We start from the raw sequence: 12,237 nt of genomic DNA on the forward strand, positions 1-12,237 counted from the left end.
GCCATTGTTCTGCCAAGGACCCGTAAAGAATCCGCCTGTCCCCATCCTACTGGGTGACAGATGCTGACGGAAACTTGCCTATGAAATATTTCCCTTGGACCTGGAAAGCATCCTGCACCCCCTGGAGTCAACAGTGATGCAAGGAGCAGGACACTGCCAGACCCGCTGCCGTTCTCCGGGCACGGTGCCGGACACCATGCCTCGGGGGCTGAGATAATCCCAGGAAGGAAGAAACCACTGTGCGCTCCTTTCAGGGGCTGATAACCCACCCTGGAGCTGCTGGCACGGCCTCTCCCGGCTCCTTCCGAGCCAGGCTCTCCACGGGGAAGCACAGCCAGCAGGGAAAAATCAACCATGGCCTCCCAGGGCACTCAGCAAGCGACCGCCTTGCACACCAGCGCCTTTCGGAAGGTGCGAATCCATGCAGAGGAGATGCTCTGCAGATACAGCCTTTCTGGTGTCCCTGCTCGTGCTCCAGACTGGAGGTACTGGGGCTGCTGCTTCTGCAGGCAGGGTCCAGGAGCCTGACCAGCCCCTGCAATCCCTGCCGTGCACTCAGGGCTCCTGAGAGCATCCGTGATGGGCTCTGCCCTTGTGCTCTGCTGCCGGGAGCAGACCCTGGCACGCTCTCCTGCAGCAAACGTGGACATGTGCCGGCTGTGAGAGCAGATATAAGTTGGGGGGCATGTGGGGAGGCAGGATGGGTAATGAAAGGCATCCTTACAGGGTGTGCTGACCATAACCTGTGTAACAAGTGCTTGATGGCTGGAAATTAAAAAAAAAAAAAAGGAGAAAAACCCAAAAACAGGCAGGGAAGGAGGCAGCAAGACAGTGAACCCGCTGTCTGAGCCGCCAGGCTGCTGGGGGCACCACTAAGGCAGCAGAAGGTACCACCAGATCCAGATCTGAAGTCACCTGCTGTGGGTTCTTGGGGTAAGACAGATGAAGCCGTAACAACCACAGGGGATCAGTTAAAAGAAAAAAAAAAAAAAGGAAAAAAAGGAGAATTTGGGAGGAGGAAACAACCAGAGGTCTGGGACTTGGGCACAGCCACCATCCAGCAGAGCTTGGCTCAGCCTTCTTCCCCCTGCTGCTTCCCCAGTTGGGTGGCAGAGCACAGAAACTCACCCTATCTCTCCTTTAATCCTGCATACCTTAAATAGCTTCTACGCCCTGATTCTTCCCTCTGCTCTCCCCAGCTGGAAAGGGAGAAGCCAGGGCAGATCTCAGGGAGCTGCTCCAGCTGAGGGTTGAGGTTCGAGGGCTCACCCGGCCAGCGAGCGCATGGACCACCAGCCAGGAGCTCCAGCTGGTGAAGGTGCAGAAACTTTCACCCAAGGATATCAAATCACTTCCGAAGCACAAATTAATACAAAAGGATAAACAGGAGCACAGGGAGGCAACTGGGGGTTCAAACTGAGTCAATATCTTCACTGGGAATAGCTCCCACGAGTCCTGGAGGCTGCGCCTGCTTGTCACTTCACTTCTCTTAGGACTTTTGAAGAACCCTGGTTAAAAAACAACTAGTAAGTGGGGTTAAAAGTGGGAAAAGCTGGTAAAAAAAGGTGACTGGTAGAAAAAAATTGCCATTGTACATGGTGACTCTCCAGCAGCAGGGATGTTCAGCCCCAGGAGCTGTCTACTCCTTTTCGATCTAATTTCCAGCAGAACTAAGACAACTGTTTGCAAAGACTAATGCATTTGTCAAAGCCATCCTCTTTCCCGCACATCAGCCTCTACAGCTTCTTAAGGATTTGAAATTATTCTTGAATTTCTTGGGAATTATTTTTCCCCTAGTGGAAAAACACATGTTCATGTAATGGAGAATGTCCCAGCCCTGATTCTCCCTTGTCCCAATTATTCTTCAGTTTGCAGAGGCACTTTGTTTTAACAGTCACTCTATGTTGGTGCAAATGGGTGTAGGAGGTGCAGGGAACAAAGCGATATGAAAAATCAAGTCAAAATTCACTTTCAAAATACATGGTCATGAAAAATCCTACCCTCCTCTCCCAGCTGAGTCTGAAAAATGAGGCAGTTTTTCACACGCTCCTCTGAAAGCATGTTACAAACCCATTGTCCCTCCTGGGGAAACCAGCACACAAAAAAATCACTTTTCTCAGGACAGCCAGGAGACCTCAGCAGACCTGAGAACAACATGTCTAAAGCATATGGCATTGCTTGAGGTCACCTTACTGTGTCTCCTAGGTGAGACCAAGAAGCTCGCTGGAGCAGGGACATCATATTCTGCATTTCCAGCAATATCATCTGTACTTTGGGGGAATTACGGGTTGCTGGGATCCTTGGCACCTCCCAGCCTCCCTCTGTGCTGGCGGAGAGGGTGGGGGTGGCTCCAGGCTCTGGGAGGCAGGGGAGGACAGGCTGGTGGGTGCTCTTAAATCAACTCCACGCTCACCAACGCAAACAATAATCCCAGCTATCGCTGGAAGAGGGATTCAACCACTCACTGTCAACTCGCTATGGCGCCCCGGGCTTCCTTACCCCCTTTTCAATGGTGTTGGTTTGGCATATGGTCCCCTCCGCAGCAGGGATGCTGTTGGTTATGCAGCGGTTGCTTTTACTCAGACACCATAACTCACTGCAGACTTCCTGGAAAGAGAGAGATTTTGGGGGAGAGAGAGGGAGGGAGGGAGGAAGAAAGAGACAAAGAAACGAAGCCGAGATTAGGATTTGCTCGTGCTCGGGGCTGCGAGGCTGGGGCAGCAGCACACCGCTGCGCTTGAGAAGCACCAGCTGGGCTGGGACACGGGGACGGGAGTGTTTTCAGCATGGTGTGGGGAAAATGAGATCAAATCTTGCAAGGTGTTGCCGCTGCAGTCGCCCCAAGGCCACTGACAGATCACTCCCTTCTCTGGGCTAAGCCTAAGGACTTCTCCAGGGGCTGGGCTTCTCTGGATTTGGAGATTCCACTGCGCTCAGGAGATCGAGCTGGCTCCCCAGCCAGCCCACACAGCCAAACCTGGTCTTTGTGCCACAGAGGACACATTTCCTTGCACACCCTGGTGAGTCCCAAGCTAATCCCATTGTGCTCCACCTAACCGCTCTCCCCAGGGCTGAGGGAGGTTCTCTTTTTTGGGTCTGTGCAGGGGTGTCATGGTTTAGGCAAACCAGGACAAGGGGAGACTGAGCACAAGGGCCCATCTCTAGCACCTGCCAGGAGCATATCCCAATGCCACATGGGTCCAGATCTGCCACACGGATCCAGATCTCCCTCTGCGGGAAGCTGGGAGCATCAACATGCCAAACCTGTCACCTCCTGCTACAGGACTGCACTGCAGGTCACAGTGAGACCACCCTGAGTACTGGCAATCTCCGGCCGGCCAAACAGTCCTGAAGGGAACGCTCCTCTGGAAGACTTAGAGCCGTTTTCAGAATAATCAAAATAATGCCAGATCCTGAGCTAGCCCTTAAGCAGCTCCAGACGTGGGCATCTCTGCTCTCTGTCTCCGCTAGGTGCAGTTGGGTCCATTGATTGATACTGGGCTGAGGGCTCAGACCTCTTTCCAGAAGGTTTCCCTGAGCCACACATCCTGAGCTTCAGCCCATCCTGACCTCTCGGAGCGTCATCAAACAAAAAGCTTCCCTTGGCTGTGCCAGAACCCACCCAAAAGTTAGGTCCACGACAGAGACTCTGCAAAGCTGTCACAGCCTCTGAATCAGAAAGTCCAGGCCCTTTGAACCCGCTCTGCCGCTAAATCAACCACGGCTGGACTTCCACACCTGCAAACTGCAAAGCAGCACCTCAAATCCAACGCTGAGTTTCCTGCCAGGTCACCATCCTGCTCCCGTTCCTACCGAAACAAGCCTTCGGAAAGCTCGCTGCTTTCCCAGGAGCAGCTTGCCGTGACTTGGGTTATACTTGAAAATATCAAACAGGTTCACGTTGTCCATGAAGGAAACTGTCTCAAGACATGAGAGCAGAGCCCCAACAGCCACGGCTGCTGCTAACGCGCTCCCAGCACGCACCGCTGCGACTGTCGGTGCGCACCAATGCCGCAGCACGGGCTGAAGGACCCGGCGTGCTCCGTGTTGCACTCTCCGGTGCCGGCGCAGAGACCGTCTGGCCTCCCGCCTGCCCCTACGGCAGCGTGACCCACAAGACAGCTTCCGCGGGCCGCCTGCCTCCAGTCAGGTAGCAGCCTGTTCATCACGCCTCCGGGCTGGGTTCAGCCTTCCAGCAAGGCATTCCTCCGCCCCGCCAAGGGCTGTGCTCTAAACAGTAACCGATACCCCCGCAGGACCAACTGACTCAACGACTGGGAATCCTCTGTGCTGGTACCAAGAGGGGCAAAAAGATGAGCTCGGGATTTACTCTGCCTCCCTCCCGTTCCCGGGGTTGTGACAGCAGTGTGTCACGGGGCGAGCCGGCACAGGAAAATACTGCGGAATCTGTGCCGAGGCCGGCAGCTCCGAGACGCAAAGGGATTTTGGTTCCTAACTCCTTCGCCAAAGCCCAGCTGCAGCTGGCTTTAACCAGTGAGAGGAGAAAATCTCTCCCATCCCCAAAAGGCATCTACCCCTCCATGCCGCCAGCACGGCTATTGGGAAGTAGGAGCTCCTGTGTAGTCTCTTCTCTCTGCCCCCCAAGAGAGAGGATTTCCCAGCTTCAACCAGTGACATCTGTCCTCATTATACCTATTAATCACCCACTCTGTACTGGCATGGGGGAAGGGATCCTGCCGCGTTTGCGCCACCACCCCGGAGTCTGTTTATACGGGGCACAGGATGGGTGGACTTACACATCTACCCAGATTTATCTGCACACACTTGAGCCCTTACGTCCTTTGGGTTTCTCCCAAACAACACGCAAGACAGGCTGGGCTACAAGGGTCATCACAAGGACATCTTGTGCTTTTGTGATCCTTGTATATATACAGGAAGTATCTGCCCGAGTTAAAAATTAGCTGGGAAACAGGCATGTAAACGTGGAAAGTTTCCATTCCACTGCCTCTGGCTCAGCTGAGGAGGGGCACAGACCGTAGTCGGTAGCGCCTGACGTCAGATATCACGACCACGTTATTTGGACCCAGACTTCTCCTGCTGCTGCTCTGGCCACCTCGTGGGACTGCATCTGCCCCATGTCCAGCGGGCTCTGGGCCCCTGGGCCACGTTGAAAGACAGCACTGGACGAGGGAGAGCCAAACTTCGCCCTTTGGTCACCAAGATGAGCTGGTGAGACCACCAGGAGGTGGTTCAGTGTTTGACCATCCTAAATAGGTGAACACTCAGAGTGATAAACTGGTTCACATTGGGTCACTCCATGGCAGCCTTGGGCTTGTGTTTACATGGCTGCAAGAGAAACTAAACCCTGATCTGATACGTTTCCTCCTTCACAGCTTTCCAGGTCTCGCACTGGGGTGGGTACACATACAGGTGTCCATCAGACACCACAGCTGCCTCTGTATCTCACTGCTGCCTCTGCCGTTTTCTCTAGAGGGAAGTGGCCGCCTTAAGGAGTTCAGTCAGCCCTTCAGCACAGACGCTTCCCCCTCGCCACTATGCTCAGATAGTTGGCAATGCCCAGTATGTTAGGAACAGCAAAATGTCAGGCTGAGATCCAGAAAGACTCTTTTCTCCTGAAAGCAACGTTTCCTTTCAGTGGTTTCCTGGATTCGAAGATCAGGGGACGGCAGGGGTGACTTAGGTGGGCGCCTGTCCCTCAGATGTACCTACAGCACATCGACCCACCTCACCTGGAAGAAAGACGTTGCTCCTACTAAGCTTGTGCCAGCAGCATGACGACTTCTAGCACGGATTATAAAATACATGTCTGTGTACAAAGCCTCACTGAGAGGGAAATCTGGATGAGGGGACTGCAGCTTGGCTTTCAGCCGCAACCCTTGGGGACCAGCAGCAGCCAAAGTATCAGGCAGAGGCAAGAGATCTCTTCCCGTGGGACTAACGTGACCGAAACTGAGCTGGGGTCAACCTTTGTGGATGGGAAACAACCTCCCCTGTCCTCTCACAGGGAAGCAAGGCAAAAAGCTCACAGGCAACGCGCCTGTGCCCTTCACTTGAAGCAGGACAGCAAAGCGATGTGGGCAGCGGAGGAACGGCCCCACGGCCCTTTGCCCTTGTAGCCCCCGTCCTCCACCCCCTGGGAACCGATAGTAAAGCAGGAAGGCTCTCTACCCCGTATTTACACTGGCGAGATTTAACTCCGTACTGGAAACGGCACTGCTCGTCTGCATCGTAGGCCTGTCCTGGAGCCACCGTTGGGTAGATAAAGTCTTGCTTGGGAGGAGCGTTGTTCAGGCATAATCCCATCCCGGAGCTGGAAAGAAAAGATGAGAATCAGAGCTCAGAAAGGAGAGTGTCGCGGTGGAGGACCAGCACTCCCAGCTCCGCACTGGGCTGAGCTCTCACACGCTTGGCTGCCTGGGGGAATAACTCTACCGGCCTCCTCTGGGCAAAACCACTCCTGCGAAAGAGCTCTGAAGCCTTTCTAGCTGTGCCCTCAGGGCTGGGAAGCACGTGCTGGTTCTTAGGTAGCTCTAGGAGTTTTCATCTGAGAGTTCTGCAGGCTATTGCCAGCCCCTGGCCGTCCCCACGGGTTCCGAGGCCAGCAGGCAGCGCGTGGCAGCGTGCGGGCAGGCGTGTGCCCCGCACCCTCGCGTGGGCGGCGGGTAGGCGGTGGGGCACCCTCCCACCCCACGCCTGCAGAGCCCCAGCTGAGAGCAAGCGGAGGTGCCGAGCGCGGAGAGCCCCTGCTCTCCAAGCCCGTCCTTCTGCATGCCAGAGCTTTGTAGGAGCATCCAAATTTTGCAAGAAACACGCCTTTCCCTCCCCCCTTCCTTGCTGCTCTCTGAGCTCTCCCTAAATCAAGGCCCCTGTCACCACTCCCCCGGCCCCGAATCTCAGGGTCTTGCACGCACCACGGCCCCATCCCGGCGGAGGCTCTGGGGGCCGTGCTCAGGCGGGGGTGGCCAGCATGAACCGCGGAGAGGGCTGACATGAACTTGCCGTCCTCTGCCAGCCCTGCCGAGACCTCGGGGTTACCTGAGGACACGGCAGGCTCTGCCGTGGCGCTTTCCCGGTGCTGTCCGTGCGACGTGCCTTGCTGCGGTGCACGTCCAGGGGTCAAGAGCGAGGGGGACAGGTTTTGCTGCGGCCAAACGTGAGCCGCCAGACGTAGGATTCGGTTATGAGCCCCGGGGTTTGGCCAAGCTTTGGAGCGCAGTGGGGCAGGCGGCAGCCCCTCGGGGAGGCTTGCCTGTCCTCCTCTCGCAGCGTTACAACAGCAGCATCACCGGTAGAGGTCTGGTATTCAGAGTCCTCAGGGACTTCCCTCCACAGTGACCCCACACACTTGCTTCTTCCAATTGTGACTCAAGTCCTACCCAGTCCTTCTATCAGGTAGTGCCCGTATCCTACCAAAAACCTCACCAAAACTGATCCTGACTGCTCGTTTTATGATAGAAAGCCTGGAGACTGTCTGAACCCTGGATGAGAAGCTCTTTCATGCTGCAGAGGCATGACTCAGGCAAAGTGACGATATCGAAACTCTGGGACTTAGGAGCCTAAATCCTTTCTCCTAAATCCTAAAGGTGCTTTGGAAAAAAAACCAAAAACCTTTCTCCTGCGTTGGTTGTTCACACCTGAAAACTCTCCTCCTCAGTGTCTGGAGAAGCTGCCTACACCTATACCATGCAGATCCAGTCCTGTCTCCAGATCCTCCTTCCGCACCACACCAACCCTTCTCTGCAATTTCTGGCTGCACTTCAGAAGCATCCAAATGCCTCCAGAAGCTATCGATTTATTTGTGAAGTTTCCAGAAGTGGGAGACCTAACTAAAGGTCTCCCAGCTGCAAGGTAAACGGGGTTAGCATCTTCAGCAGGCAAGCAAACCATGGGAAAGTCTAAAGGAAGGAAGGAAAGCACGTGCCTCTTGGGATAGGATGAGGTGCTGGGAGACAAGACAGAAGGTGCATGGGCTGTGTGCTTTGGGGGCTTTTCTTTGGCTTTACCCACTCCTCCAAAGTGACTGTGAGAGGTTGGAGGTGTGCGCTGGTTGCGAGGTAGAAGGAAGGGCAAGGTGAGATGGATTCCTTACTCCAGGAAGCTGGTGATGTAATCCCTGCTGCACGTGGACCACACAAACGGGTTGGTCTTCATGGTGATGTGAGCAGCCATGAGCTTGGCTGTTTCTTGCCCACGGGAGCCACAGCTGTTGCCAACCCCATCATGATTCATGCCAAACCTAGAAAGCATCATCAAGGCAATAGAGAGATGATCAACTGCTGCATTTTTGACACATCCAGATCATCCATAGGAAAGATTTTTCAGCTCCTGTTGGCAGGAACAAACCAACGGGGCCCCTTCGCTGTCATGGCCACTCCCAGGGACTCTTCTGGCACAGTACTCACGTGTGGCCGATCTCGTGGGCAATGGTGAAGGCTGTGGCCAGGCCAATGTCCTCGTTGATGCTGCAGCTTCGCTCTCGTTCGCACATCCCACCGACGGGCGCCAGGCCTAGGGAAGCCAGATAGAGCTGTCACGTAGGGTCAGCACAAAGCATCTATAGGGCACGTGGGTGGTATTTGGGGACTAACTGATGTGCTTCACGCTCGCTAACAACTGAGCATAGCCTGTTGTCAATAACAAGTTTCTTCTCACCGGTTGCACTGGGCTTTGGGATGGACCCATGGCTCTTACGGGCTGTGGGCACGTGGTCACTCGGCACTGTCAACTAAATTAGTAATGACAGGCTCAGAAATGCTAAGAATGGGTCAAAAGCCTCTGAAATACATATCCAAACACCAGACTGTGTGCAGAGGGGGAGCAGTCCTCGTCAGAACACTGACACTGCTGGTGAGGGAACCTGAGATGAGCTGCACCAGCACTTGGGCATCCAAACTCGGCCAGGGCAGCCTGGCCACCTGAGTAAAGCAGGATCCAACCTGACCATCCGCACCTGGATCTGGCTGACACCCACCATGATCCAGCCTGACTCCATCTGGAGATTCCCCCAACCCTCTGCCCGGACACTGTCCCACCACCGCAGGCTGTGCCCGCTGCACCGGGCCAGGGAAGGAACAGCCTCCGTTAAAGGAATGAATCGAGCCATCACAGCACCTCCAGCCTCAATCTTCCTCCCAGGCACCTCGTCTGCAGCCTCATCAGGTCAGAGATCCACCAACTTTTCCTTTTAAACTGCAGTGATTCAGGGCAGTAATCCCTCCCTGACTGCTTAGTCTAGACCAGGGCAAGACAAATTAGGAGCTACAGCCAGAGCGAGCTGCAGGGTCTGTCTGAGTCTAGCAGTTTAAATAAAGAACTCCCTTTATAGTCATCACAAAAAAGTCTTATTTCTCTCTGCTAAGCCAGGAATACTCCACTAGGCTATGGACCAGCCCTAGATGCGAGCGGTTCTTAATCATCGGGCTGGACCTGACCCAGGGATATAACGGAGAAACATTCCAGAGCCCATCCGTCCTCCGGGTTGCTGCTTTTAGTGTTTACAGAAGTAAGGAGGCTACACAGTCGGGCGGGCTGGAAACCACTGGCCCGTTCCTGGCTCCACTGCCAGTGCTCACGGTAGCGTTGGGCGAGCGCTTCCCCTCAGCCTGCTCACCAGGAAAAGGGGATGGTGCAGCGCGCCCTCACCACACTCCCCAGAACGCGTGTGCTGGTGAGAAGTGCTGCCGAAGGGGCAGCAAAGCCCTACTTACCCAGGGTGCCGCACGGTTTATTCTTGTAGATGCAAATGTCGTATCTGCAAAGAAGAGAAGGCCGTGTTAAGAGCACTTACAATTTCGGCGGCTCCAAATTAACGCATCTCCATTTTATGGATGTGTTCACATCCAAAACACTTCAAAACAGCCCATGGCTCATGCAACACTTGTGGAACGGCAACTACCAACTGTAAGAGGTAAAACACCTCTGATCCGTGTTGTACAACACTCACTTTCACCAAGCTGAGGCTCACTGGGGATTTTTAACGATAGCTCCTGTCCCTTAACTACGGGGCCTTGCTGAGCGGGGTCAGAGGTTTGGCTTTGGTAAATCAGTAGGGACAACGCTATTCCAGCCTTGAAGTACTCTGGGGATGGGTGGGTGGTCCAGCTCTGCTCACCAGCACCCAGGGCGCTGCCGGGAGCCGGCCACGGCCCTCCTGAGAGGCACCGAAGCCCTTGCAGCAAATTGCGTCAATCAAATATGTAATTCCAAATATTTTTTTTTTTAAATAAGGAAAACATTGCAGTTTGAAAATATGTTCCATTTTGAAACCCACTGTGGTTTCATTAAAAAGCTGAAGTGATTTTTTATATTTTTTTTTTCAGTTTAGTTCTTTACTGAGAATTTTCCAAACAAATTCAATATGGGTTGATTCAAGATGACTCTTCCCTCTGTTCCTGGCCTCAACTTCCAGCCATTGCATCAAGGAATCGACTGTTTGCACATCGTTACCCGCATACAAGGAAAAGCTAAACGAGGACAGCAAAGTAAAATCTCCTCCAAACTGAAATGCAGCACCTTTGCAATGGGATGCGGCAGCAGCTCCAAAAGAGACCAGTTTGGGTCAGAGAGTGAATATTATAATTTAATTGCGGAGATGAACCGCATGTCCTCCCTGCCTCTGTTCAAATACCTTCCAGAGAAGGTGAGACTCCCCAGACATTTGGGTCTTTGCAGAACCCGGGCTGAAAGGGGCAAGGCTAATGCCAAAATCCACGTAGGGTGGGGAGACAGGGGGCAGCCGGGCTGGGACGCCCCCGAGCCGGGTTGGGGTGTTGCTCCTTAGCCCCGAGGTGCATTTCAACCTGAGTGCGGGCTGGGCTCGGAGCACGGAGGATGCTGACCACGGTACGGGTTTGGGGGACACCCACATGGCAAGCAGGACCACCCGACACCACTCGCCCCGGCAACCCCATGGGGATGACAGTAGGGAGGAAGCAAGCTGATAGCACACGATGGGTTAAGCATAACGTGTTCCTGGTGAACGCTCCTGTCCCTTTGGCCCCTGGCACTCTCTGGAAGTGTCCAAACCTCTCACTCCTGGCAGGAAACCAAGCGAGTGAAAAACATTTGTTGCTTTGTTTTGAGCGAATACTGTTAAAGCCTTCGGAGGCTCTGGTTTGACACGTCCCTGCAAGAGAAAAAAGCCCGCAGCTCAGCAAGATGTTATCGGGAGACGGGGAATTTATTAGAGACGGGGCCGGATGCACTGGTGCTGTCCAAGCCTGGCGCAGCCAGCTCAGCGAGTCGCTTCGGGTTAGCTCAAACATCTGGTGGGAGGCCGAAGAATTCGGAGCCGGCGTTTGCATCCCACACGTGTGGCGGGAAGGAAGGAAAAGCAGATGCTGCAGCCCGGGAGGGTGAAAAGCTGGGGTCGAGGGGCCTTTCATTCACTCCTCCCCTCCTGCCTGCGGGCTCTCAGCTATCTCACAAGCTCCCCGGGAGGGATGCGCCAGGCAGCTCTGACCAGCTCCCCTGGAGGGATGCACCAGGCTGCACAGAGCTCCCAACACCACCAGGAACTGGAGCGGGAGAGCGGCGCATGGCGCCAACGAAACCAGCTCCTGCTTGGAGGCTCCCCTCTCCTGTGCTTTCATTTTATGACTTTCTTCTGTTCCACAAGGCGGGGAAAAAAGGCACAGACAAATCTTTGGTTTGCCTTTGGCTTCAGGCTGCTGCCCCTCTGCCCAAGCAGGGCACCGGAGAGATGATGTCCTGGGCACAGCCGGCAGCACCACCGAGAGCTGCCTCCCGGCGCCCTTTGTCCCCTCCGTTCTTCTAGCTCTCCCTTTGGCATTCTCTGTCCTCCCAGCCTCCCCTCTGTTCCTTCCACCATGCCTGTCGTCCTCTCTGCATCTTCTTTCCTTCTGACCATCCACCTGTCCTTCCAGCTGTCCCTCCTGTACCCTCTGCTGCGCCAGGCTCAAGCACCCACCTATTCTGATGGGGGTTATTTGTCCTGCACGTGAAGGTTCCGACTCTGTCAACCAGCTCTGGAGGTCTAATTCAGCATCCAGGTTAAGCTGCTGGCCTAGACTATTGTTACAGGAGCGCAGAGACACAGGCAGGGCAGGACTGCTCTTGTCCTAAGGGAGCTGGGATGAAGTCAGCACTTCAAGGGTATCCATCAGCTACCAAGGAGAGAGTTCAGCCCTATATGTAGGCACCTAAACCGAGGTGAGCCGAATCGCATACTGGCTGGAGGCACGCTGTCACTGCCATGATGCTCAGGTACTGCTTGTATCCTCTTCTCCATCTTCC

General features: G+C 54.5%; 1 protein-coding gene across 1 annotated transcript in view; it reads right to left on the reverse strand.

Moving 5' to 3' along the window:
- The window catches only part of ADAMTS10 (ADAM metallopeptidase with thrombospondin type 1 motif, 10), a 44,819-nt gene that overhangs the window by 17,012 nt on the left and 15,570 nt on the right, over positions 1 to 12,237 (reverse strand). The window contains exons 7-11 of the mRNA XM_009889147.1: positions 9,690 to 9,733; positions 8,385 to 8,490; positions 8,072 to 8,218; positions 6,151 to 6,292; positions 2,500 to 2,607 (exon numbers count right to left, since the gene is read on the reverse strand). Of these exons, the coding sequence (XP_009887449.1) occupies positions 2,500 to 2,607; positions 6,151 to 6,292; positions 8,072 to 8,218; positions 8,385 to 8,490; positions 9,690 to 9,733 (547 nt within the window). The remainder of the gene's footprint in view (positions 1 to 2,499; positions 2,608 to 6,150; positions 6,293 to 8,071; positions 8,219 to 8,384; positions 8,491 to 9,689; positions 9,734 to 12,237) is intronic.

Source organism: Charadrius vociferus, unplaced genomic scaffold, assembly GCF_000708025.1.
Source record: "Charadrius vociferus isolate BGI_N301 unplaced genomic scaffold, ASM70802v2 scaffold657, whole genome shotgun sequence".
NCBI classification, from domain to species: domain Eukaryota; kingdom Metazoa; phylum Chordata; class Aves; order Charadriiformes; family Charadriidae; genus Charadrius; species Charadrius vociferus.